General features: G+C 43.3%; 1 protein-coding gene across 1 annotated transcript in view; it reads left to right on the top strand.

Annotated features, from left to right (window-relative positions):
• The window catches only part of mtcl2 (microtubule crosslinking factor 2), an 85,148-nt gene that overhangs the window by 41,112 nt on the left and 16,046 nt on the right, over positions 1-27,990 (top strand). Inside the window, exons 5-15 of the mRNA XM_076093272.1 lie at positions 14,205-14,267; positions 17,773-17,940; positions 18,661-18,814; positions 18,993-19,545; positions 19,646-19,946; positions 20,034-20,267; positions 22,675-22,776; positions 25,227-25,349; positions 25,478-25,708; positions 26,154-26,270; positions 26,353-26,520. Coding sequence (XP_075949387.1) covers positions 14,205-14,267; positions 17,773-17,940; positions 18,661-18,814; positions 18,993-19,545; positions 19,646-19,946; positions 20,034-20,267; positions 22,675-22,776; positions 25,227-25,349; positions 25,478-25,708; positions 26,154-26,270; positions 26,353-26,520 — 2,214 coding nt within the window. The remainder of the gene's footprint in view (positions 1-14,204; positions 14,268-17,772; positions 17,941-18,660; positions 18,815-18,992; positions 19,546-19,645; positions 19,947-20,033; positions 20,268-22,674; positions 22,777-25,226; positions 25,350-25,477; positions 25,709-26,153; positions 26,271-26,352; positions 26,521-27,990) is intronic.

Below are 27,990 nucleotides of genomic sequence, written 5' to 3'. Positions count from 1 at the left end.
CATGTGGGTTAATGCTTGTCACTCGTCAGCTACTAACAATGGTCGCAGTAAAAACGTAGCACTGAAAGGTATTAAAGGTTTAAACATCAGCAGTTTTTAACGCCGGTAAATCACCCGCAACTGATGCAATTAAAGTAACAGAAGGTGAGTGGTCGCCTGTATCTCACACCACTGGTGTTGTTTCTCAAAATTAACACCATCGTTTCCTGTTATTGCCACGGTAACGAGGGGGTTGCCTGTTCTTCCTCCTTTTTTTGTCTTTACTAAGGAAGAAAAATATTGTTTTTCTCCTTTTATCCTTTCACTGCCTCTACCTGATCGTTAAAAAGATTTATACCAGAGATACTGAAGCGTTACGGCATGGTTATTAAAGACACTTCGTAAATCAACTCTGATACCCGACAAAGGAGCGATATCAGATATCAGACAAACCTCCTGAACAATGATGGATCTCTCTTAGTTAAGCAGATGTTAATTAATTTTCACAACATCAATACTTGAGCTCTGTTAATGGCTTAGAATGGAAAGTGCAGAAGGATCACTTGTTTTGACTTAATGTTTTAAAAGATCTTTGAATTTTATTATTTATTGTGAATATTAAAGGATATTTCTTGCCGAGCGTTAGATGGGACCAGTGACTTCCTGGAGTCTTCCAGAAGATAATGAGCTTTAGAAGTTGTAAACTTAGAGATAAGGCCAGGCTAGTTTTTCCCTTTCCTGTCTTTATGCTTACAGTCGTCTGCTAGCTCTAACTATGTAATCACACACACACACGCACACACACACACACTCCTAAGTAATGCAATGTAGAAGTCGCCAAAGGTTGCCAGTAATCTCAGCAGTGTCATCGCACTAATGTCTCAAATAAATAGCTGACAGCGCTGTAGGTTCAGCAGTTATCCGTGTCTGCTTTGTGTGTGCTGTCAGGTGTTTGATCTTTGTCCGTGTGTTTGAACTGTCAGACTTCACCTAAAGGTCACCAGAGCCTCCGGCTTGTCTGTCAGAGCCGCGCTTTGTTCTGCCGTCAGTGAGCTCAAACCGGCTGTCAGTATTCAAAGCACAAAGAGCGCAGAAGCACTCAAGAAAGACACACAATAGTTTCCTTCAGCTGGTTAACGTATGAAGGACCCGCCGGTAAGTGGCCTTCATAGAATATCATCTGTTATTTTTCATATTCAGTAAAACTACTTTAAATGAATGCCACGCTATGCTCTCACGCATAACGTGCGCATTCTCTCAGTATTTAATTCAATTACTTATTTGTCTAGAACCAAAATCACAAATTTGCGTCAGAGTGCTTTACAGTCTGTTCTGCATATTTAACATTTTACTTGACCTGTTCATCATCACTGAGAAAATGACTATTATTAATTGATGCAGTTCATGTTGCAAAATGCTGGACAACCTGTCGTACACGCTCCACTTCACACTCTCTCACACACATACAGCCCACTCTGATATGCTACAACTATCTCTACTGATGTGTGTGTGTCAGGTGTGAAACCACACATGACAAGACATCCGGACTAGTTAAGGGTGCAAACCACGTTCATCGAGAAGCCCACAGGCCATATGGGGGTCATATGGACGTGTGTGTGTGTGTGTATTCATGTGGATGAGCTTGTGAGTGCAGGCTTTGGCAGAGCAGCTTTGCTTGAGGAGTAAAAGGTATCATGTTGTATCACCTCTACCTTTTATCTGCAGAAATAGCCTTTTTTTCCCTTTTCACCCTAGAAACAAACCAAGACAAATACATCTCAACTTGCTTCAGCTCTGACTTTAATCTAGTCAAATATATAACGGTTCATTTCAGGCGTCGCCTCGTTAGAAGCCGCTTCCTGTCTAACATATAAACTGTGCAGTGAGGTGGAGCGAGCAGGCCGGTGTATCTGCACGATGCTCTCTATTAATAGGATGTAACAGGGTGCTGTGTTGTGGTTCGCTGGGACACCCTGCCGTCACACACACACACACCAGATGGAGACTCTCCGTGTCGGTGGAGGAGCTTGCGTCGGGCTCGTTCACATATGGTTTCTCTCTGTGACGCTGCGCTAACGGTTGCTGGCAGCTCAGGTGAGAAAAGACAGGGAGGGAGGTTGATGATGAAGGTTAACCCTTGTTTAGCCAGGCAAGATGACAACGTAAACACATTATGGTGAGCAAAGCTAAATACTATTTACAGCAACTTTAAACACAGAAATTAATCTGAATCTGTTTGCCTTGAAGACGGGAGAAGCAGGTACACCTTTAATTACTTCTTCATGTAATTACAACACACTACAGTCACTGATTATACAGCACTTTGGAACACATCGCTGCATAGACCAGTGGCAGGATAATGAAAACGTATTTAATATTGTAATATAACTGCGCGCACCACCAAAGAATACCAGCATTTCAACCATAACAATAGCCAGTTGGTGCATTTTCATTCTACGAGAGAAACAGAGTTTCTGTTCCCTGTGGAATGTTTGATGGTTATCAGTCTGAGCAGCATGCATGTTGAAAGCTACTTACTAGAATTAAAAGTGGATGTGAGGCAGACACCAGAGTCCCGGCTAAACTCGATGAGTGCAGCTTTAATCCTGCAGAGATAACAGAGGACAGGTGACAGAAGGGTCGTCTGTGCCATTAGCCTCTTTTGTTGAGATCGATGGTGAGGTTGTGAATCACCGGGCGTTCTGTGGACTCACTATTCGGTAAAATTTAGATTCAGTTTCAGGACGGTGTCGTCATGGCTTAGTGAGAATCCGTTATGTCGATGGGTTTAGTGGATGGTGGAGAGAGACTCTGTGCCATAGGTCCAACTCAATACTAGACAGCTGATCACTTTGCTCCTTATTGTCACACACGTATAATGACTTCTGCCTTTTACAGCCTACCAACCAGCAGTCACTCACTAATACATTTGTCACAACCTAGCAACACCATCGCTCAATGTAAAAACACTCAACATAGCCACTCTAGTAAGCCCTTAGAATGGCTTGTAGCTTTTGTTCAGTCTATTCATTTTTAAAGTTGATGGGTTCATTTCAAGGAAAAACGGCTTTTGTGTCAATAATTTCCATCAGTTGTTCCTTCTTTTCTGGAAGCGTACCGATAAATCCTCTTCGCAGTCTTTCCTCTGTGCTCATATTTACAAATATGATAATATGGAGCACCTTTGGGGAGAAAAGCTTTTTCCGTGTTTACACACTTTGCAGAGATATTAACCAATACATCATGTTTATGATAGTCTCACATAATGCTTCGCAGTAGAATTACAACATACTTCCAAATATACGCAGAGGGATGTTGTTTTGTTTTGTTTTCTGCACAGAGAAAAATAAATGAAAGAGAAGAAGAAATGTGGCAGGAAAGTATTTCACAGCCTGCAATACGATTTCCACCGTTTTGTGTTATTATGTCATTACTGCTGTTGCAGAACTACAGTTTAGCGAGAAACGTTATTCTTGAATCCGTACATTTTCTGGGGATGCAAAGAAGTGTTTAGCTGCAGTCTCTACTACCCAACGCCACTGTTTACAGTCCAGCGTCAGTAAGTCTCAGGCATGATGTTTACCGTCACACAGACTGTTTGCTGTTGATGGTATTTATGTAAATTGGGTTTACCTGATTCTACACGCCGGCAGCGTGCAAATGATTTAATTATCTGGTCTCATTAACAAAGAGCTTCCTAAATGAGAGCAAATAAAGAGGACGTGAGGAGAGAGCTGTAGTCGTTAGTGATGCTGGGTGCTTTGTTTTGAGGAAGTATCGCTTCCTTGCGTCAAGAGCGTTTTAGGGATTTACTCCATCAAACCGCCCTCCTCCCTTCATCTCCTCCTCCTCTTTTCTCCTTCCATCTTTTTTACTCATTCTCTCTCCTCTGAAGCTCTGACCCTCTCCTCATTCATCCTCCCCTCCCTCCCTCCCCCTGTCATTTGTTTCTCCTCCCTTCCTTCCTCCTCTTCCTCTTCTCCGTCTTTTCATTAATGTGCTGCCAACAGGGTGGCCGTCGCCACGGCAACATATCATAGCCTGTGGTTGTCGAGGCGTTTTGTTGGGGGGGGGGGGGGGGGGGGGGGGGGGGGTGTAAATGGATGCTGCATCCTCTGTCAATCAAATATTGAATTCTCCAGACGTTGAGCTCCTCCTTTGTCTCTAAGTCCATTTCCCTATTTGAATGGCTTCATGACTCTGATGTGTCTGTCTTTGTTAAGTGATGATGACGTCATCACAGCCTTGTCATAGCAGTCTGTGTTTAGGTTGGAATCAGGCTGCATATTCAGGTGTTTTCTACTCTGCAACTGGAGAAAATGTCCCGAAGACAAGTTGCACCAACAGACCTCGAGCAAAAAATGCTGAATCCTGAAATAGAAAACACAGTTTTTCTTTAATACGTTCTCGGCCCTCCATAACAATTTGGATCATAAATTATTATAAATGTGTAGGTTCAATCTTTAAGGTTTGCAGTCTTTCTCTTACGTCATTGTTCAGACAGATTAAGAGATTAAAAAGGAGGCACGTCTGGCTCTGGCTTGAAGTGGGCTCACAATAAATCAGTTAAGTGAACAAAACAATTGATACATCAGTTGATAATGAAAATAATAAGAATCCTGCACACCAAACAGAAATGAGCTTGTATGAGACAATTAGCCCTTTAATGAAGGTTTAGGGGCAATAGGACCCTGAGGAGGGATGGGGGATGAGGCAGGAGGGGCATTTTAGGATGAGGCTTGACTTCTGCCACACACACACACACACACACACACACACACACAGACATACAACCTCCTCCCAGTCTGTTCTTGCACACAGCTCTGTATACACATATTCATATATATATATATATATATGTGTGTGTGTGTGTGTGTGTGTGTGTGTGTGTGTGAATATATGGACTTCACAAACAACAAAATACACACAGCTAAACACATCTATGGACACAACATATATGAATAATTCAGATCAACATGAAGCATTCAGGTTGGACTCAAAGTGTTCATTTGGGCAAGGTCACCTACTAACACACTGCCTTAATAAGCAGAGTGTCTGGAGACACACACACACATTGGCAGACATATACACACACACACACGTGTTTGTAATGGAAGCAGCTGGAAGTGAGCAGCGGCTCTGGTAACAAAGAACTGCCCTTCCCCTCCCTCCTCTCCTCTCTTCCTCCTTCCATCTTTTTTTTCATCCTTCCCTTCCTTGATGCTTTGTTTGCATATTTCCGAGTGTGTTTGTGTGTGACGAGCCAAAGTAAACAGCAGAGGAGGAGGAGACTGGTTTTGTCTGACTCAAATGCAGCCAAGAGACGGAAAGAGATGGAGAGTGGGAGGAGGGGGAGACAAAAGCAGGACGAGCTGCTCATGCACTTGAACATGTGCATCTGCTGATTTAGAGTGTCATGCCCGTCCCCCGTCAGTCTTGCAGGCACTTTGTTGCTGCGCTAATGCCATGCTAATGCCATGCTGATTGACCATTCACTCTCTCTGCGTTGGCTTCGCTGATGCACACAAACGGATGTGAGCTGAATCACCGTGTGGTTGCATCGTGTCAGCGTTCATCAGCACAACTAAACATACGACAACAGACATGGTGGGAAGATTTAAAGACATGCAGGGCTCAGGTGGTTGTGAGACGTCAAACATCAAGTAGCTTTGAAATAATCATATTTAAATGACGTACGAATGAAGAAGAAAACAGAACTTAGCTCATACAGCTGGATGGAAGCTGCAGGAGCTGTAGTGTCTGTCTGCTTGGAGCACGTCGGTTTAGCTTCAGGTGATTTACCAGAAAAGGGCGGCTGATTCACAGCTGGGTCGGATCATTTATATCAGGCTGCGTAGAGTTTCCATTTAGCCTGCGGCAGATTGATTAACACCCGTTTTTTTGACAGGAAAAGCCGTCTCAGGAGAGCCGGCGAAAAGGTGTGTGTGCACTCAGTTGTGGTGAAGCTGCCGCAACAAACTCACACAAAGAAGGTAGTTGTCTTCCATGCAGCCTTTGTCTGGAATTGTTTTTTTGTAGCCGGCATTAATAACATTCATTTGGCATTGTATTGATTCAGTTGAAGGATTATATGATTTATTTTGTTGTCGGTTAGTAAAATTCACTGACATCTCTCATGAATGTTGTGATTCAGGTAAGCGTAACTTAAACACTCATTTTCTTACTTTAATTCTTACTGTACATCCATCATTGTGTTGATCCATTGATGATTGATATTGTCCTGTAAAGTAACATTTGCAGTATTGTGTTATTATGCAGCATTACAATCAAGACTGAATGTTATGAAGCTCAAGAATGCCTCTAAGCACTAATATGTAATGACAGGGGAAATACTTTAACTGGGTACAAGACAGTATTGATCTGATCTGAACCTAATCAATACTGACATGATGGGTTTTCCTTGTGAGTCATTCTGAGCGGTCATCGTTGCTGACAAACACCGAGGAGGGAGAAACACTCAATTTGTCTCATTCTGCTGAGGTCATGACCTCACCTCACCAGAGAGAAACCATGAGATGAATATTGTTCGTTCAGCATATCTGCTCCTCGATGAAGTCGCCTGTTTATTCTCCCTCACTGCAACGCTGTTCATTCAAATACTCATTCAACAGCTTCAAAGTGCATTCATAGGAAAGAAATATCTTAATTGCGATTATTTTTGCCTGATTTTGCGATTTTAAAAGGAAATTCTCATTTTCATTGAAAAATATAAAAAATGATTTTGGTGTAATTTTCTTGTCGCGATCTGTACCAAAGATGTTTTCTTAAGTCTGTACAATATGACGTGATGACATCACTGCAGCACGACAATATTTAGTTTAAGATAATATTCATACACACATCTCAGCCTTAACAAATATTGCGCCTCAGAATGTGAGTCGGCCATATTGCGATTTCAATAAAATGTTGATTAATTGAGCAGCCGTCTCTTTCTCCCCACCCCCACCCCCACCCCACCCTCACCCCACCCTCACAGCCTTCCCTGCAGTGATGTGGACACACAGGGAATGAATGTGAGCAAGCAGAGAGGACAGACAGTAACTGTGCGTGTGTGTAAAGGACAGAAAGAGGGCTTTGTTTTACAGTCAACTAGAAAAGTCCAAGCTGACGTCAACTAAATGCTAAATTACAGCAATAAAATGCTTCAGTGTTCCAGATTTTTCATGTCAGGATTTTACGTGTGATATCATGCAGAGAAATGAGAGTTTAAATCGTATTCTCACTTTTAATGGACGGCTTTTGTTGGCCTCCATTTGGACTCCTGGAGTTCATCAGTCTTTCTGGTGTTTATGAGTTTTGGAAAGCTCATATATTTTCCTTTCTTTCGTTTAGTTTTTTTCTCCCTCTTTACAGTTGTTTGATGGTTTTTCTGTGAGAGTGTGAAAATCGCCTGACAGAGTGAAACACTAGGAGTCAAAATACACAATTGCCTCCTTCAGTCTGGTCCTGTACTGTGCCTTTTTAAAGATCATTTGACACCTTCACAGTTTCCTACTGGAGCATTACAGCTGTCTTCATCAAAATATGTTAATGTGACATCATGTGGCATGTTTCAATGAGGAAATAACACGACCATCCTGCAAAGAACTGAAATTAATTCGCAATAAAACAGGCCTTTGCTCAATTCAGTACACTTTTGTTTTGGGGTTTTTGCAGCTACTTGGCCTGGTTTGACCATTAGCTTATTGTTGCTAATATCAGATAACTTTAAATTGATATATATTTGCTAATAATACAGAGTCAGTCTATAGACTTCATGACTCTTCTTGTGCTCCTGTTGCACATGTTAGCATCTCACAGATGAACACTGCAGTGCTTTTATCCCAAAAGTAAAAACAAGAAGTAAACAAGCGGTGCCTCACCAGGAGACGTGTTTGCCTCGTACTATATAAGGAATGTGCTTCTAGTGTTTCTGGATCATTTTCATACACTTTCATATTTGTCTGTACTTCTAGTATAAAAATCTGTTTGCAGACTCGAGTCTGCAGTTTCGCCTGAGTTGTGTCATCCACGATCATCCGTCAGCATTACAATATTGTCTGTTCTGCATTCCTCATCAATGATGATGTAGCAAAAGTTACTGCAGACTTGATGCTCACTGTGATGGATTTCACAAACTCAAAAAAAAAAAAAAGACTTTCAAATCGTTCAATTGAAATGAACAGCAAAGAAAATACGCCCCAAATATCTTTAAGGTGACGTCAATCTTGATTTGTAGTAAATAGACGAAAGCAAACAAAACCGCTGGAGTGCGTTAGTGAACAACTGGACGGCAAAGAGTCGGATTTGTTTCATGATCCTCGATTCAGGCTTATCGACAACATCGCAGCAGACAAAGAGGCTTTATGCTCGAAGCGCTCGACAGTAATGGCCCGTTTATTTCCTAATTCAGCACTAGCAGGGTGTTATAGCTGTTTTCACCAAAAGTGTGTGAAAGCGCGTGAGACACTGCAGAGTGTGGAGACAGCGCCAGTGTGTAGTAACGAGCTGAGCAGCCTGGGGATTTGGGGAAACGCTGGTCTTGCCTCCGTCTTATCTGCTCGGCTCCGTTGTGCTCTGAGCTGCTTTCCTCTGCAGCAGACAAGTGTGTGTGTGGGGGGGGCTGCTTAATGCTGCATTTGGATCCTTGGAATACACTAAAAGCTGTTATCAAGTGTGACTAAGAATAAGTATGATGTTAGAATTTGTTACAAGCATCCGTTTGTATTGTTATATTAACATTCGTGGATTTTATTTTATTTTTTTACTCTGTAAATAGCAGGATTTTAGCGGAAAATATCACTTCCATCCATCGTTATCACACACACACACACACACACACACACACACACATACACACTCCCTGGTTATGCAACTCATTGTGTGTTGCGTTGTGTAGACCCTTTGTTCCAGTGTGCGTGGCGGTGATGATGTAGAGACATGAGTGTGGTGTTCTCTCAGACTGGCCCCTCGCCTGCACTTCAAATAAATCACTTTCCCTTCCACAAACCCACACTCTCTTTATACACACACACAAACACACACACTCTCTTTATACACACACACACACACACACACACACACACACACTCTCTTTATACACACACACACACACTCTCTCTTTATACACACACACACACAAACACACACTCTCTTTATACACACACACACACACACACACTCTCTCTTTATACACACACACACACACTCTCTCTTTATACACACACTCTCTTTATACACACACACACACACACACACACTCTCTTTATACACACACACACACAAACACACACTCTCTTTATACACACACACACACAAACACACACACTCTTTATACACACACACACACACACACACACTCTTTATACACACACACACACACACACACACACTCTTTATACACACACACACACAAACACACACACTCTCTTTATACACACACACACAAACACACACACATACACACACACACACACACACACACACTCTTTATACACACACACACACAAACACACACACTCTCTTTATACACACACACACACATACACACACACACACACACACACACACTCTTTATACACACACACTCAGTTTTCTGGCAATCAGATCTCATTTCTGCCCTCAGAGGAAAATATTAGCTGTAGAATTTCAGCAGCGCCACTTTAAAAATAAAAAGTCAAATAAAAACCTTGTGACTTAAGAGCTTGACTTTGTAGTGTGTTGAGTTATTTTGTGTCACTAGCAGAGCTGTGGGAATATGAAGTAACTAGTGCCTTTGAATGCTATTTTGCTCAGAAAAACATAAGTTTCTCATTTTGCTGTAAATCTGTAGCTCAATATGTGGTTTGTCCACGACCATGACATCATGGCCTGGTCGTAAACAACCACTGGAAATGCCTGGTGGTGTCACAGCTGTGTCCAAAACCAACCGTTCTCTTCACCTACCAGAAGCTGTGAAACCAGGAGATAGTTTTTAAAAATGACACAAAATAATATATACGAAACAAGAGGTACAGCTCTAAAAGTAACCAGCCAATATCTTACAAATATATGCTTTGGAAGAGGAAGAGAGTTTTAGTATGTAACACCCCCAAAAAAACATTTTATACAGATTAAAAGAATCAGATGCAAGGTGTTAAATTAGTTAGAGGGGTTATGTTTGAACTTTGGAGAGAGACAGGCAAGCTGTTTTCCCTCTGCTTCCTGTCGTTATGCTAAGCTGAGCTAGTCTCCTCTCAGCTCCAGCTCTCAGCTCAACTCGCGTAACGACATACGAGCGGTATGTAACTCTCGTTGAGCCCTGCAGCAGCCGTACGTCCTGCTGAAGTGTGCAAAGTAGTTTTTACTGAGCAGAAAAGTCCGCTCAAATCTTTAAATCATGAATAGAAATGTAATAACTAGGTAAGTAGAGTGTATTTATACAGCAGCTCTCTAGAGCAGGACGTCACAGAGGGCTTCACAAGACAGTGAAAACAGAAAGTAACGCGTGTCCCTGCTTGGTAAAATATCAGTTGGACACATACACTTAAATGGTTCCTCCTCTCTCAGGATTTCATGCCTTCTTGCTTCAGGTGAGTCGGTACACGGAGAGCAAATCTGATTTCTGTGCTGCTTCCTCTCTCTCCCTCTCTCTCCCGTTCTCAGAGAGCAATCCCACCTACAGTCAGTTAACCTGCGTGATGGGCCGTAACTTCACTACGCTGTTGAAACCATCTCCGTTCGGGAACCATATCAGCACACTGTTGAAACTTACGGTACTTTGCTCCGGTCTGTCGCATAGACGGCAACATCTCAATCAGAAGCACTTTTGAATCTTTTCGTCAGTGTGTCGCTGCCTCTCGTGGTGGCAGGGCGCTGCTTTCATTCCTCCGTGTCTATTTTCAGCTCTTACCACTTTTTTTCTAAGAATATTTGCTGTTTTACTTATCCTGTCTTTATTCAGTTTCAACATTGTTTTCAGTGTATTTTGTCCTCATATGCTCCCTGTTCGCAGTCTCTTAACCGTTCCATATCCAGAGTTTCAACTTTAGTGCCTCGCATTTCTCACATTCTCCTCTTCCAGACTTTGCCTAACTCTCTGGTCGGGTCTCTCAATGTGTTTGATCCCGCCCCGCCCTGTGTGCCCCTGTGTCACGGCCAGTTGAGCTGCAAATCCGATTGGATTCGGAGGACGAGAGTTTCCACTGCTCTGCCTCCTCATCCATGATGGAGGAATGATAACATCTCTCTCTTTCTCGCTCACCTTTTTCCCCCTCGCTCTGCCATCGCTGTTGTGATCCGTCAGTGACCATCTCTTCCTCTTTCCCTCTCTGTCCCTCCATCCACTCGGCAAAGGAGGGCTTGGCGTGCATTTATGTCTTTGGCAATTCATCTACCGGTCTCTGCCTCTGTCGTCCTTTTTCCACTGTTTTCTTTTGATCCATCTCCCCTACCGTCGGCTTGTGATTACTGTGAAATATAGTGAAATGTTACCTGACAAAACCTTTGCTATAAAAGCAGAGGACACAGCCAGAAGCTGTTGAATATCAGATAACATGGAAGTCAAACTGTTATCTTATCTGCAGCGCAACTGTAGACCTGAGGGCTCGGAAACATGAGAACCAGGCTGTGGTCACAGTGTGTGTGTGTGTGTGTGTGCGTGTGCGTGTGCGCTTTTACACATGAATATTGAACATTTATAATCATCGCTTTTGTAAAAGTGAGTATTAGGTGTGCCTCAATATTGTGTCTTAAAACTGACAGCTCATGCAGCCGTTTGCCTGCTGATGCAACTTGTAACTGAAGGCAATTTAGACACATTTCAGGCTGATGATGATCAGTTTGGACAAACTGACTCAGCATGTTGTTGTTGTTTTGCTCTTCGGGTACCTAATTGCCAGTTTTTGCAGCTATTCAGTATTTCATACTATGCGCTGTAATGTCACAGTCGGAGCAGGTCGGTGGAGGTGCACACAGCTGACTGACGGTCCAGACAACTCTCGGGCAGGTCTGCTATTATTATTATTATTATTACCGGCTCACTGTCACGCGGTCGGGACTTACTGGCTCACTAGAATAGAACAGGGCCATCGTTAATGTTATTACCTGTGCGTTTCCTGCTGTGGAAGAAAAAGGCCTATTAGAATGGACTGGCATGGCAGGTGTGTTCATGTGTGTTTCACACTGTGCGGGTTTTTTAAAGAGAAATGTATTAAATTTTTTTTATTTGTATGATCTCTTCAATTATTTTAAACATTTCCCAAAACGATATTATGAAGGCGAAAACACAGGTTTAAAAGCTCCATTGTACATTTGAAAACGTATCACACCTCTGGCTCCGCCTTCATTAGTGATGTGGGAATATCTCTTTTATTCATACACTCGCCCTCCAATAGTCACGAGTGAGTTTAAATACGCTTTATGATTTTGTGTCGCAGACTCTCATCGTTTCCTCTTGCGATGAGAGTCTGCGCCCCCTCGACATCTGTTCAACATCCAGCCAGAATCAGTGGTTCCATTATCGGGAATGATGCTAAAGTAGGTAAGGTGAGAGAGAGGGCGAGAGAAGAGAGCGGCGAGGGAGGGAAGGAGAGCGGGAGATGAAAAATGAAAAGGTCTGGAAATAACCCAAAGTGTGATGAAGGAGGAGAGGTGAGGGAGGAGGGAGACAGACTTGTGGAAATAAACATCAGACAAATGATCAAATCCCCGTCATGCTGATGCTGCACTGTATCTCCACCTGGACATGAGAGGAAGTATTGAGAAAACTCCTCAGTGCTCCGAGGTTTCATCATTTCAGCAATTCACTTTAACATTCAATTTACATTTTGGGAAAATCGAAAAGGAAAAAGAATGACAGCATTATAATTGTTTCTTATTTTCTTGTCCTCCTCTCTCTCTCACCTCTTTCTGCCTCCGGGTCTTTCTTTTGTTGTCGCTGCTCGGTTGCAGAGAGAGTAGCTTGTTTCCATGGAAACGGATTGAGCCAGATGAGCTTAGCTTCTCGCACTGCAGCGTGTGTGTGTGTGTGTGTGTGTGTGTGTGTGTGTGTGTGTGTGTGTGTGTGTGTGTGTGTGTCTGTGTGTGTGTGTCTGTGTGATTGGTCTTGGGCCTTAAGAGAAGGAAGCATGATGATTTATGAGAGTCTAATGCTCTGGGCCGACACTCAGATGAAGAGGATGGTGTGTGTCTGAGTACGTGTCTGAGTTTTTAGCAACGCAACTCAGTTTTTGGTTCATGTCATTAGATCATAGATCTATGCTTTTGTTTTTCCCCTTCTCTTTATTTCTCTCTTTTTTCACACCTCATCACTGTAGCAATGACATCTGGGGCTCAGCACGACAAGGAGTGCAATATATTTATATATATATATATGTATATATACAGTTGTGTGAAAAAGTGTTTGCCCCCTTCCTGATTTCTTATTTTTTTGCATGTTTGTCACACTTAAATGTTTCAGATCATCAAACAAATTTAAATATTTTAATCACTTTTTCACACAGGGCCGTTTAGGTTTGGATTTTTTTTCCCCCTTAATAATAAAAACCTTCATTTCAAAACTGCATTTTGTGTTTACTTGTGTTATCTTTGTCTAATATTTAAATTTGTTTGATGATCTGAAACATTTAAGTGTGACAAACATGCAAAAAAATAAGAAATCAGGAAGGGGGCAAACACTTTTTCACACAACTGTATATATACAATACCACTCTAAATGTCAAACTATACCTTTAATGAGGTTCAATCCAAGTGCATCTTGGTAAACTGGGGGGAACTGTCAACATTCCCATGCATCCAGGGAAATCTGCAGTCTTTAGTGTCGCCTTCAATGTCGTGAAAAATTACAAAATTGCTTTAATTGCACCAGAACGCAGGATGGTTGGAGATGTGAAAAGGCGCCTGAATATATTATTGTCTCATGCATCAGCTGGCAGTGGCTCTGTTCAGATGAGATAAAGGGGAAATCATTGGAAAATATATCTGAGTCAGTGGTTAGTATATTTTTGCTAAACGCCTGCTCTTAGGGGAAGGTTACAAATGCAGCCTAGAAAATACTTAGTTGAAAAGAGTTGGAACTTTGAGTGTATGTTGTGATTACACACGTTTAAATCTTGACGTTCCACTGCAGGTAGTAGTCCCTCCGTGTTGTTTCAGACTGAATCACATTCATTCTTCATCCTATCGAAACAGTTTACTGTTGTGTCACTTCTTAATAATGACACTCTGCATGTGTCTATATGTTGCAGAACTCCCAGAGGAAAAGAGGAGCACGAGCCAACAACAAACCTGACAAGAAGCTCTGTCCACAGGTAACACACACACACACACACACACACCTATGTTCCTCCATATGGTCCAACAAATCAATAAGAGAGACAAAGTGCTGTTTCAGCTGCTAACCCTTGAAGACATTTAGACCTGGAGAGAGTGACATTTATCTAACACATACACACACACACACACACACACTTTCAAAAGGACATGTAACGCAATCACCAATAACAAATAGCCGCGCGTGTATAGTTGAAACATCTGCAGAACTAGAGAAACATACAAATATTACAATACCAAGCTTTTTCTTTTTTATTCTGCTGTTGTTCCTGTTAAGATTCTTTTTTATTTATTTGCTTTAAGAGGCAGTTCACCAGTTTACCCACACGTATAATTTAGTTTATCCTCGTTAATATGATATAAAATACAAAAAAATAAATATCACCATATTTTCATGGCGTCAGCATCGCATCGTTGCTGACAGTTTTTATGGTGTCAGCATCGCTCGAGGCAGCTGTCGTCTCTGCACAAATGTAATTGCATGTACTGCAGGCGACAGGAGCTGTGACGGTTATTCCCTCCTACAGGTCTCGACATTGAGTGTATCGAACACAGCAGCACGTGTGCCAAACTGTAAGAATCAGAGTCGATTGGAAACATGCTTCTTGAATCCTGCGAGGACAGTTTGTTTTCTCCATCGACAAGTTCATGTTCCGTTCAGTCGTGATGAAGTGAAACGTGATCACTAAATCATTTTGTGCACAGAGGAACTCAGTCTAACACGATGACGCATTTCAGTTACGTTCAGCTCACTTTAAAACAAAAAATAATCATGGAAAAAAATGAAGATTTTTATTATGTTGTAGCCAAAGAGAATCACAAAATGCCTCGTCATTCATGTCACATAACTCTTTATGGCAACCTGATCTCTATAAACAGATTCTTCATCCAGATGTAGAATCTGGAGGCAACGGGAGAAGATTTAGGGATTGGAAGCGTTCTGGTTGCCTTGTGAAGTCAGAAGTGATAAACAAATGAGATCTCTGAACCCACCGGGTATCGCCCGATGATATCGATTGTTATTGGTTCAGAATTAGAAAGAATTAGTAGAATTAGTAGAATTAGTATCTGGACGTACACATCGTCTTTCAACTCCAGTCATGCATCTCAGGTTGCTAATCTGACGGTAAACACTGAGCAGTGCACAGGAAGTTTTGTCCCGGATATCTGCTGGCTACAGCCCCTTAGTCTCTTTATACTCAAACCACCAGAATCAGGATTTTATATGAAAATGAATGGAATCAATAAGCAGAATCACAAAACAGTCACAAAAAAATCCCCTTATTTCCATTTACACTTAGACTACACTACATAGAGCAAGTGCTGTAGCAAACCTGCTGCTTCTGGAGACTGGCACTCTAATTACATTACTAACCCAGTTAATTATCACCTTTACAGCCAATCCTCCCTGAAACAGCTGTGCCACTCTTTTTGTTTCTGCTTCAAACACCATTTGAGTTCGGACATGTTAATGTTTGTCCGGGGCCGCCGATCCACGACGGTCATGTTGGAAATCTATCATGTTTGATCCTTTAAGTGTGTTCCCGCCTCACAGCTCACAACTGGGCGGTCCGTGTGTCTCTCTGTCGGCTGTGACCTATTTCCTCTGGGGATCACACTCTATCTGTCCAAACAAGCCGTGTGCAGTTTGAAGCAGATAAATCAGCATTTTCCTCTATTCCTCCTCATCTCCACATCATCTCTTTCTCTCTTTTCTTCCCTCCATCTTGTCCTGCAGGTGTTTGTACTGACTGTAATCCTTGCATACCCGTTTTTTGTTTATGCTTGGATTACAGATCACGCCTAGACACCACACTTTAAATCCCTACCTCCTCTTCATTCTGCCTCACTTCACTTCACTATTTATTTCCTTAACTTCACTTTCCGAGGTCTCCCTCCCTTCTTTATTTTTCCAAATCGCTAAAATAACTCAAACACAGCTGTAACACTTGTTTTTCCTCTGCGAAGAAAAAAAGGCACTCTGGGAGTTGGAAGTGTATGAGATCAGGTTTAACAGAGCAACAGAGTACACCGAGATACAGATTAAAAAACCCACAGGAGTAACATATCCCCACAGAAGGTGTTTGCGGTGAAGTTAATTCTCTCACTGACATCTCTCCCCGTCTGCAAACGCAAGCCCAGGCTTCCTCTCTAAGCCACATACCATAAATGGTCGACTGGCTGGCGCTCGTATCGCTTAATGTGGTTGGAAATGCTCCACAGGCCGTAAAACAAATACAGCCACGGAGCTGCTTCTGAGGAATGAGGCGCATAGAGTCGCCTCAGGTCAGCAGTAGTTACAACGCAGTTTAAGATAGAGATGCATACATCAATATATTGTACGTTCATGTTGAGAGCTTCATACAACTCCTAAAAAAGGGGACGTTTAAAGCTGAATCAACTGTTTTTTTCGGTCACTCGGGGACAGAAGAACACCACCACGGGCTGACACACAGCCCTTCTGTAGTTGCTTTGGCTAACGTGGTGCAAAACAGTTGCCTGTTTACATAAAGCAGACACAGAGCCACAATAGCAATTAGCTGATGTCATGCCACTCGATGAATGTAAATCCAACACCCACTCTCTTAGCTCTGTTTTTTGGTCTCCACCAACTCCTGATGGAAATACGTGGCTCTTTAAATGCTAAATGCTCCACTATGGTCACCAGCTAGTCACTAACTGTGTCTGTCTGCTCGTTGGTGCTGGACAGGTAGTGTGCTATGGGGAGACAATACAGTAAATATGCCGCAAAACCAAAACGGACACTGACACGCTCTATGGAGCCACGGAGTTGATCACTGTTTAAAACGAGGCGATGTCACTTTTGAAAAAGTAAAAACAGTCATTTAATATGCTGTATGCCGTTGTCTGAGGCAAACCACTAATGAGTGTTTTCTGGACTTTCCTTTGTGTTGTGTCGTCTTTTCTTCCTCACGAGGAACAAACACAGCATGACTCTGACCTCACCATTTTAGCTGGAAGCCGCATTCAAATAGCTCTTTGTCATTATTTTTCAAGTTCAAGGTGACTTTAAATAGAATAAAAAACCAATTCATCCCATTTGAGTTGCATGACTGCACTGAAATGTGGCTTGTGTTCAAATGACAGACAAGCAAACAGTTTAGTGCATATTATAACTGAGAGAGATGATGCTCAAACATCACCATGGTAAAGAAAACAGAACATCAGGACATAATTCAAAAACAAAATCACCACATACTTCACTCCAAACCTCTAATGTTTAAGCTGTTGTCCATCTGTCTGCAGCTTTTACTCTCTGTGTGTTTCCATCCATGTCCGGTTCTCAGTTAAAAGAATTACCTAAAAAAAGATGAATCAATTATTAAAGTGTCTGTCACTGTGTCACAACCGTACATTGCATGATAACAGACGCGCTTACGTGTCGGTCTCTCTGTGATACAGCAGTTTTTGTATCAATGCCACCTCGGCGCCCTCTCTTCTCTTTCCGCCCCGTCACCGCAGGAGGACAGCTCGGACCTGAAATGTCAGCTCCACTTTGCCAAAGAGGAGTCAGCCCTGATGTGCAAGAAGCTGACCAAACTGGTGAAGGACAGCGAGGCCATGAAGGAGGAGCTGGCCAAGTTCAGGTCGCTGTACGGGGACGTCAACGCCTCGCTCACCGTGGAGGAGGTGAGGGGAGGATGAGGAGGACAGATATTAACTGATGTATAGCTAGATATTTGTTTTTTAAGCCAATTTACACGGTAGCAAAAAGTTTATCACGTTTCACTTTGTCATCGTCAGACAGTGATAGATGAGCAAATTAGGGCAGACAATGTAGTGGCTAGTGAACAAGACCTGAAGGAAAATATAAACCCTGCCTTTCCATCTTTATACCATTTAACTCTGTATCTCTTGATGTTTGCCTGAGAGATGCAAAACGTTGCCAGAAAGCTATTATGGTGGTCCCAGTTTGTAAAGTGTACCCCTATAAACCTAAATGCCAAAAAACGCCTGGGAAAACTCTACAGAGCTGCATTTGTATTGTTTTAGAAACAGCCAAAACTCCCCACAAAGCTCATTAAATCCAACTCACTTATGAGCCGTTTCAGTGACTAATGCTGAAAACAACAAACAAATACATCAGTTCTTACAATATTGACTTTCCAGTCACATGCGTAATGATGAGGATTTGAATATCCAGGACTGAAAATGTTGTTATCACTTTTGATAATGATATTTATAGTTTGTCCTTTCAAACCATGATGTAAGAAAATGTTATGAAAAGGGTAGAAACACTTATAAACCCTTCAGTATTTCATGCTAACAGCTGATTTAATGAACAGGTGGGAGTTGATTAAGAAAATGGTTCTCCTCTCCTAGTGTGTATTTTATTTGACTCCCCCTCAGGTTAATGACTCCCCCCACACGCGCGAGGCGGATATCAGAGTCCACCTGAAGCTGGTGGAAGAGGAGGCCAACCTGCTGAGTCGACGCATCGTTGAGCTGGAGGTGGAGAACAGGGGGCTCCGAGCTGAGATGGACGACATGAAGGGACCACAAGGTAGTTTGTAAACTCATCTCTATTACACATTTATACACGCGATGAAACCTGTATCAATATTCTTATCAAACGCTCGGCAATAAAACAAACTTATTTCCCAAAACTATTCCTTTCAGATTATACCTGCTTTCAGACATCTGCCTTCTCTGCCTGACCGCTCATTGTTTCTTTTCCCTAGATTGTCCACAGGAGCTTTCTGGTGTTGGTGGCAGTCTGGGAGGAGGAGCCATGGTACTCGGAGGAGGAGCTTCATCTGAAAACGTCATGGAGCTCCAGAGACACCTCCAGTTTGTGGAGGAGGAGGCGGAGCTACTGAGGAGGTCTCTCATCGAGCTGGAGGAACAGAACAAACTCCTGATGAATGAGATAAACCGCTACAAATCTGATCTCCCGCCGCTGACATCCGCACTGTCGTCTAACTCATTGGCGTCGCTGACGGACGGGCTGCTCAACGACAGCCCGGTGCACTCCATACAGGAAGGGGCGGTGCTTATCAGCACGGACGCCCCGGTCCAGGAGGAGGAGCTCAGACTGGCGAGGCTTCAGATTGGAGATCTGGGCGGGAAGGTGAAGAAGCTGCAGTACGAAAACCGAGTGCTTCTGTCCAACCTGCAGCGCTGTGATCTGGCCTCCTACCATGCTCCTTCCTCCTCCTCCTCCTCTTCCTCCTCACTACGACTGGCTCTGGAGACTGACGCAGAGGCCGGAGACTCGGCCGAGTGCCTCCCAAGGTAGTTTGAGTTTTCAGTTTCCCTCACAACATTTCTGTGTGAAATTGTGTGAACATGTATTATAAGTCCTAAATGCGCTCTCTCTGTGTTTTTCCGTCAGCCCGCCGCAACGCAAAGAGCCAGTAGGGGGTGAGACCCACGCCCTGGAGATCAAGGAACGCAAAAAGAAGATCGAGGACAACGCTGACGCAACAACCTCACTCCTAGGCTACCTGGGGCAGAAGGACCATGATGCCTTGCTGACCATGAGGGACCAGGCTCGCTTGGTTTCCACCGCGATACAGCTCCTGACCTCCCCAGAGTCTAACTGCCTCTCCTCCTCCCCGTCCATCTATCACAAGGTCTGCAGCAACGAGGCAGCAGAGCCGTGTGACCTGGAGAAACCTCAGCCTCACGGCCAGGTACGCGTCCCTCGGTCGGGGTGTTGTTGGCTTTTCACAATAATGACCGACTGTGTGATAAAGTCTGTTATTTCTTTGTTTCTGCAGATTTCAGAGCTGTCTGACCTGGCGGACCGGCCCCTGGTTGGTGCTCTGACCAGCAGGCTCCAGGCCCTGCACACCCAGCTACAGGCCTTTGTGGAGCAGGTCGACAGCCTGGGTAAACCCCCAGCAGGTGGGAGGGACCCTCAGGTTGAAGGAGCGTCTCCGCTGGCCTCACCCTGCGCCTCCCTCCTCTGCTCCGGGGACGGGCAGGATGGACTGAGCGCTGCCGTGGAGCAGGTAAAAGACGGGAAACACACTCCTCCTTTTCACTCCTTGTCACTCTGTCTCTTTCATTTATTATCAGTCTCTCTTTTTCGAAAGCTTTTACTTTTTTTATTTTTTATTTTATTTTCCGTTGTCACTAGTTTGTTTTTCTATTCTTCAATCTTGTGCTTGGTCCAGTGCCTAACCGTTAGTTTGGCTGCATAATCCTCCCAATCCCATCTAACCCTGCTGCTTTAGTTTCTCCTCACACCGGAGAATGGATTTACACAACACGCTCAAATCTGATGAACAACGGCAATTTAAAATGCAAATTAACCTGACGTGACTCCAACACAGTTGTGAGTGGAAAAATATCCCTTTAGTGACAAACAAACAAACAAAATCTGCCCCTGCTGTATGGGCGTATAATTAGATGAATTCAGATTTGAGCTGCCAGTGTAAACCTCTCCACATGATGCCACCCTTTGCTTCCTGACCTGGTATTTAGATGCTGCTTTAGGCCTCAAATGGAGCCTGGTTGAATGCATGGACATAGTAGGGTTATTAAGAGCACATAAAGCACCATTTATTTATATACGTTTTCATCAGCATCATAAAACCAACTCGGGTTAGATCGAGTGAGGTTGTGCAATATCTATCATACATTTATATATATTTACTCACATTTATTATTATTTTATCAGAATAAAGGCCAGCAGGACAATTGCATTGTTTGGCCCGTATTAAGATTCATGTAGCATCATGCAATGTAGTTGACTGGCAAATAATAAACTATGAACATAGTCTATAAGTACTATCTGAGTCTGTTTTGGTTTGAATACTTAAAATCGTAAAAGATACAAGTCTAGTGTTTGGTGTTGTCCGTCTATTTGAGCTAATTAGTATTCTGACACCAGATACTGAGTACTGTATGACTGTGTTTTTATAATAAGAGGAGTAACGTTGGTAGAAACACAAGACGACAAAACCACTTAAAAATAGACTTTCATTTAATCGCTAAAATACTAAATCTGGAGTCAAAATATCTGAGTTATTCATTTGTGTGCAAAGAAAGTAACGGTGGTGAAATCTACCTCGGATTATTACTAAAAGAGTTTTTAATCTAGATTTCTTAAAGCAGCGGAGGAGACAGTGAGCTCGGTCTCAACAGATTTCTCATCATACTTTATAAATCACATTTACAGTCTGACGTTCTCCTCTGGGGGAATTCTTGGGTCGCAGTTGATTTATGTTTTAGTCTGAGCATCAAATTAATTTTCCACTATGTGATGGTCCAAATTCAGTGTGAGATCCACATTTATGAAGGCACATTGGAATCGGCAAAGATTTTGAGTTTACACTCGACTGAAGTGCAGCTGCTGGCTTAAGCTCCAACTGTCAGGAACATGCTTAAAGATGACAAAACCCTCATTTGTTATTTAGAGATTGTGTCACCACACTGGCAAGACTTTCAAGACTCAACAGTAGACAAAATGTACTTATATTTTTGTGATTTGGTGTCCTGCCTTTACAACAAGAGAAACTTGTTTCTTGTAAAAGTCTGTCTTTTCTAATGTAATCTAGTTTGCCTGTCTGGAGGAGGCTGTGGTGAAATTATACAAAGTTTTAATAGAATACATTATCATGTGTAGACTCCATTAGAGGCCAAATTCTGAGTCCCAACACCCCTCCGATCTCTCCTCCCCTTCCCTTTCTCCTCCCCTTCCCTTCGCCCCCTCTCTCTCTGCACGGGCACCATAACCGCCGGTTTCTGCACTTCACTTCCATCTCTCCCTTTGCCTCCTTCCTCCCGTTACTCACGCCTCCTCCTCCTGGTCATCTTCTTAAATGCCGACCTACTTTCCCCTGACTCCTTGCTCACCTCACATCCCGTTTCTCCCCTCTCCTCCTTCACCTTGTTGTCCCTTCGCTCTGACTTTTCATCCTAACCGCCTTACTCCTTCTCGTCTTCTTTCCCGCTCCCTTCCCTCCTCTTTCTCCCATTGCTGTTTCTCCCCCGTCTCTCCTCTCTTCCCACTCTTCCGTGTCCTCCTCTGTTTCATGTATCTCTCCTCCCCCCTCAGCCATTCATTCTGCCCTCCATCCTCCTTTTCTGTCTTTTCTCCACCCTCTCCTTCTCCTCTCTGACCAAGCTCTTTCTCCTCTACATCCTTTTCTTCGTCTTGTGAGATCCATACTCAACTGTTTCTGTTTTGTCCGTCGTTTTTCATTTTTCTCAATGTTGTCATATGGATCGACGTCATTTTGGTTGAATTGTTTTTTATTCTTATGGTTGTGTTTGTTTGTCTTGTTTTTTTTCTTTCGTTACTATCACTCCCCTCCTTTTTGTTTTTGTTCCACCACGTCTCCTCCTCCCCTGTCCCTCCCTCTCTCCTCTATGTTTTTTTTTATTCATTAACCTGCCCATGCATGCATGCAGCAGCCTGAAATTGAGGAGAACAGCCAATCAGACAGCAATGAGAAGCAAAAGCGGGACGGCGGCCGGCTGGAACGGGGAGAGAAGGAGGCGGACGATGCGCTGGTGAGTCGCTCAACAACACAACCATTCCCATTAGGACAGACACACACACACACACACTTGAGCCTGAAGCTTTAATGTCAAATCTCTCACTCTGTCTTGTACACGCAGACAGACAAACAAACTCTTCGGCTTTTGGCTGGTCGAAGTCTCAACATGCCTTCAGGGCAACAAACAAATGTCTAGTCTGCTCCTTTATCAGTCTGACCGAGAGGGTAAAGTAACTAGGGAAGCTGACGGGGAATCTGAAAGGGGCTATAACTGCTGTTTTCATATTAATAATGGAGCAAATGACTACTTGTATGTGTAAGGGATACGAATTATCAACTCTGCATTTACCCTCAGTGCGTTTATTCATTTCTCCCTTGTCCGTCTGGTCAAACAGCGAGTGAGGGAGCAGATTGTGGAAGCCAACAGTTTCTACAGCTCAATATTTCATATATGGATTGTATCCACTAAGCCACTCTCACTTTTGAATGATCCAACGATCGAAAACACACAACACAAACAAAAACACGCTTTATCTGCCGTTTCCGTGTGACTTTAAAAGGTGGTGTTCTGGCAGCGTTACGTTTACAGCTTGTTTCCACTGTGGCAAAAAAACAACCAGCTTTGATACATACAGTTGACAATTGCTGCCATAACACCCCATAATACTCTGAATAAACATCCAAAACACAGTTAGAGAGAAGACATGTCCCAACCTGTTGTCACGCCTGCTGAAGACGTTGGTGTGTGTTTCAGCAGGATAAGAGGACAGTAAAGGACAAAATGATCAGATATGGATTTGAACAAATATGTAATTTAGAGCGAGACCACCAAATCATCCCGGCTGATGTATTAGCCAGTGGGTATTAGTGTACAGTATGTGTCGACCAATAAGTAACAAGAAACTTAGTTCAACGTGTATCTTGTTCACAATTTAAAAGAAATAAAAAAAGTGCTTAGATAGTCAAGGCCCTCTTAATAGCTTTTTGCCAAGTTTTCGAGTGATAATGGGTCATAGCTTGATGTAGTGGATTGTTCAGTCTAATGTCTTCAAAGACGGTCCTGATGGCAACTGAGCTATCTCCATGACAACCGAACAAGCCCCATCTCCTGAGGAAGATCTGAGATGTGGTTAAAAGCTCTGGAAAAAGCTAGTTAAGTGCACCTTGTGTTAAGATTTGGCGGGTCAAACTCCTGTTTAAGGACCATTAAGAATGAACTTGTACCCTCGACTAGTAACATTTAACGTTTAGTATTTATATTTGCGTTATTGAAACTGATACAAAAAACAAAACCCATGAAAACGTGCCTTGAATGTACATGTGGGCTGTGTATGCTTGCATCACTTCTTCCTGTGCAACCACACAATGACAGGAAAAGTTCATCAGAGGCTCATTTACATGCACATGTGCACACACACACACACACACACAGACACACACACACACACACACACACACACACTGAAGCTTGAAGTTCGTGATGTGGTACAGTAGTGGTGAACTCATGCCAGCAACACAGTGTTGTCAACAAACATAAACAGTGACTTCACCGTCAGCTGTGGGATTGACGGGAAGAAAAGACCTCTTTGTTTGGCTGACCTTTAGCTGGCGTGTCTCCATGGTAACCAGGGATGTGTGTGTGAACGTGTGTGTCTGCATCTTTATCCGAGCTTGAGAATGTGAAATAGAATGAAGCAGAAAGATAACAGGAGAGTCAGATATTCTGGAGAAACAGTGACACAGCAGCACATACTGTACAATCACACAAACACTCAGCATGATGGAGCCGCTCATTCTCTGCAACATTCAACGGTAGAGCTTGTAACCCCCTTCCTCCGGTCTTTATGCTAGGCTAGGCTACGGTGTTGGTAAAATGGTGTTATTAGTGTATTTGGATCCTCTCATTCTTTGCACATTTGCTCACGCGTTGCTTCAGTTTTGTAATGCACATTTTTTGCATGAGCAGCTGCCACTTTCTCACAACAGTGAGTCATACCAGAACAGAAACTCTGGCTGTGAGCGGCCCGGGTGCTGTTCAGGGTGGAGGGTGATGGAGGGCAGAGGCTGAGCCCAGTGGAGGGTGAAAGAGGACATTAATGGTACAGTGGTGGGTCGATGGATCGCACTCACTCAGCAGTCAAATGAGGCATGGGAGAGTGCATGAGATGATGTGTGTGTGTGTGTGTGTGTGTGTGTGTGTGTGGACATACAGTTAGCGTGCCAAAGCTGAAATGTGATTTAAAGGGTGTTCTAGCATAAAACTGCCATGTTATGTGCTTCTCACACTTAGCTGTTTCTCCCTTTTTCATTTCCTTCTAACTCTCTCGTCCCTCGCCACCTCTCCTCCCATTACTGCTTTTTGTTCTTTTCTTTAATCTCTGGCCGCCTCCCTCCTTGTTCCCTACCCACCGATGTTTCCCTATCCACTCATCCTTTCCTCATCTCCCTCTTCCGTTCCTCCAGCCCGTCCATGTCGATGACCTCCTGGCTCGGCTGTCCGAAGCGGAAGAGTCGGCTCTCGGAACTCAGGTGGAGCTGGAGGAGGAGAGGCAGGCTCAGAGAGAAACCACTCTCAAACTCACACAGGTCAGTTTGCAGCACTGAATACTGCCAAGACACACAAATACTGACCTGGCCACAAAAGACCCTCAATCTCACACAGAAACACCATTTCCTCCCTGATCGTCCTGTGTCAAACTGTCTGTCCCTCTCAGATCCAGGAGGAGCACCAGAGGGCTCTGCTCCGTCGGGACTTCCAGCTGCAGAGTTTGGGCCTCCAGGTTCGGCTCCAGCAGAAGTTGTGGAGCCAGGAGAGGACTCTGCTGGTCCAGGAGTCCCAGCACCTCAAACAGGCCCTGGTGCTGCTCAGCCTCAAACTACGCTGCTTCCTCAAACAGTGGAGGCTGGGCTGCAGGAAGGACACGGAGTGGAAAGACATCTTGGAGGTATGAGGGGAAGGGAAAGGAAAATGCTGTCCACACTGTTGACATGCTGTTTGTCATTATTTTGACCAAGATGTGTATTTATGTATCTAAAAGTAATACTCTATTGTCCTCAAAGGGTATCTCCATTTGTTCTCAAAAATCATGTAATCTCAGTTTTTCAATCACAGAAAGAATTAACAGAAAATCTTAACCAGGTTTAACCAGGTTCTATGCAGAAGACAAGTAACCTGGCCACAAGGCAAAGTGACTTCATTTAACATCAAATGTGAAATAGCATGTTTTTCGTATTGTAGCGTATTTTTCGTATTGTAGCTGGATGTAAATTGTTGTTGTTGCCTTTGCAGAAGTAAGAAAAAGTATAAATATGTAGATAGATAAACACACAGAGGCTAAATGATTGAAAAGCTCCTTCAAAAGATCCTGCTCTGTGATTATTTATTTTCAGATGAACAGCCTGAAGGACCTGTACCTGCTGTTGGAGGAGGAGAACCTGACGAGCCCCGCCCACCAGACTGACAAGAGGGCTGCTGCAGACGAACAACCACTCAGCCCAACTATCAAGGTCAGTTGAGTGACACACACACACACACACGTACACACACACACACACACACACGTTCTTACAAGCGTATCTTTCCCTGTAGTCTAGCGCCGTGAGCAGCACCTTGGCGGACCTGAAGGTGGCGCTGCAGGATTTGAGTGGAGAGTTGCGACAGGAGAGACAAGGCTCCCAAGAACTCACGCAGCAGTTCGCCAAGGCCAAGGCATCATGGGAGGTGGAGAGGACCGAACTACAGAGCCTCATTACGCAGGTAGGAAGTATTTCTGTAAGTTTATACCGTGTAATACGTCAACTTATTTTCTGCCAGTTTTGGCAAAATTAAGAATATTTCACATGAAAGATTTCTCTTCATTCTGTTGACGCTCCTGTCGTTGGTTTGAAGCGGGCAGGACTCTGAAATAAAGATGATCAACTTTTTCTTCCAGACTTTGATTGACTTTAACTTTGACTGTTGCTTATTTAATCATTAATATTCAATGTCGTAGAGGAATACTTCCTGTTTGAAACACAACTTCAAAATGTACAAGTGGTACATTAAACATTACTCAAAATCATGCTTTTTTATGTTACTCAAAAAACAAAATCCCAAATCCTTGTGCCTGTTTCTAAGTGAGCCATGGTGCCGGCCATTAGGAGACACAAACTGATGCAACGTGCAATGTACAAAATGCATCACACTCTTTGATCTGATATTCTACACCCACTGTGTTGCCCATTAAGGGAATACGATGATCTACTTTCCTTCGGTTGCTCTCCAGTTTTGAGTTGAAGGAGACAGATGTTGACATTTAAAAGCCAACAGATACTCAGAGACTCAGATGCTGGGAGAGTCGAGCAGAGCTCAACGAATTCAGGACAAGACCGTATCAATACGGTGGGAAGATTAGGTAAAACGAGTAACTTTTGCTTCCAAGCCTGTGCTCCCTGCTCGCATGTGACTGGACAGTTATAGTCGACCTATGGTTGGAAACAGACAGAGAAAAAAGAGAATAAGTTGTGGTGTTTCTGTTCTGAAGTGGCCAATATTCAGTTTGACAAGTGGTCGTGGAAATAGCTGACATTCTAGTTGGTCAATGTCTACTTCCGAATTGCCAAGTGGCTTATGTATTTGTGAATTTGAGCCTTTCATCCCCTGTCTGTCTGTCTGTCTGTCTGTCTGTCTGTCTTATCTGCAGGCCGTGAGTGATGGTATTAATGTTTCATCCTCCTCTCCTCCCTCATTGTCTCTCTGTCTCATAACAGCAGCAGAGATGGTAACTGTGTAAGTGTTAATTAACAGCCTCTGAGATAGAACACAGCCTGTGTGCTGCCGTCTGGTAATTGAGACAGAGGGAGAAGAGAGAGAGATAAAAGAAAGACAAAGAGGGCTGTTCAAGTTTGGCAGTTGAAAAGCTTCTTCATGTGTCCTTACCTTTGTTCCCTGAGTGTATATGCTTCTGCTATCTACCATTAAAAGCCATCTGATGTTGCATATTGCAGATTTTGTGGCAGGCCCATACCTGCAGGTTTACCTTTAGCCCCAAGCTAACCAGCACCAGCAGCATTAACACAAGATGGAAGGTGTCAGTTTGCAAAAACATGTTTTTCATTTACGCCATGTGCTGTTGTCAAAGTAATTTATTCATGCACTCATTTTCAAATATTCTCTCCAATTACCTTTCAACATTGAGTTCTTTCAAAACCCGGTTCCACGTGAAAACTTGTAAAACCACGTACAGTA

The sequence above is a fragment of the Anarhichas minor genome, unplaced genomic scaffold (assembly GCF_050575085.1).
Source record: "Anarhichas minor isolate MPS153535 unplaced genomic scaffold, ASM5057508v1 ptg000003l, whole genome shotgun sequence".
In the NCBI taxonomy this organism is placed as follows: Eukaryota; Metazoa; Chordata; class Actinopteri; order Perciformes; family Anarhichadidae; genus Anarhichas; species Anarhichas minor.
The sequence above is the reverse complement of the archived record's forward strand: the minus strand, read 5'-3'. Positions and strand labels throughout refer to the sequence as shown.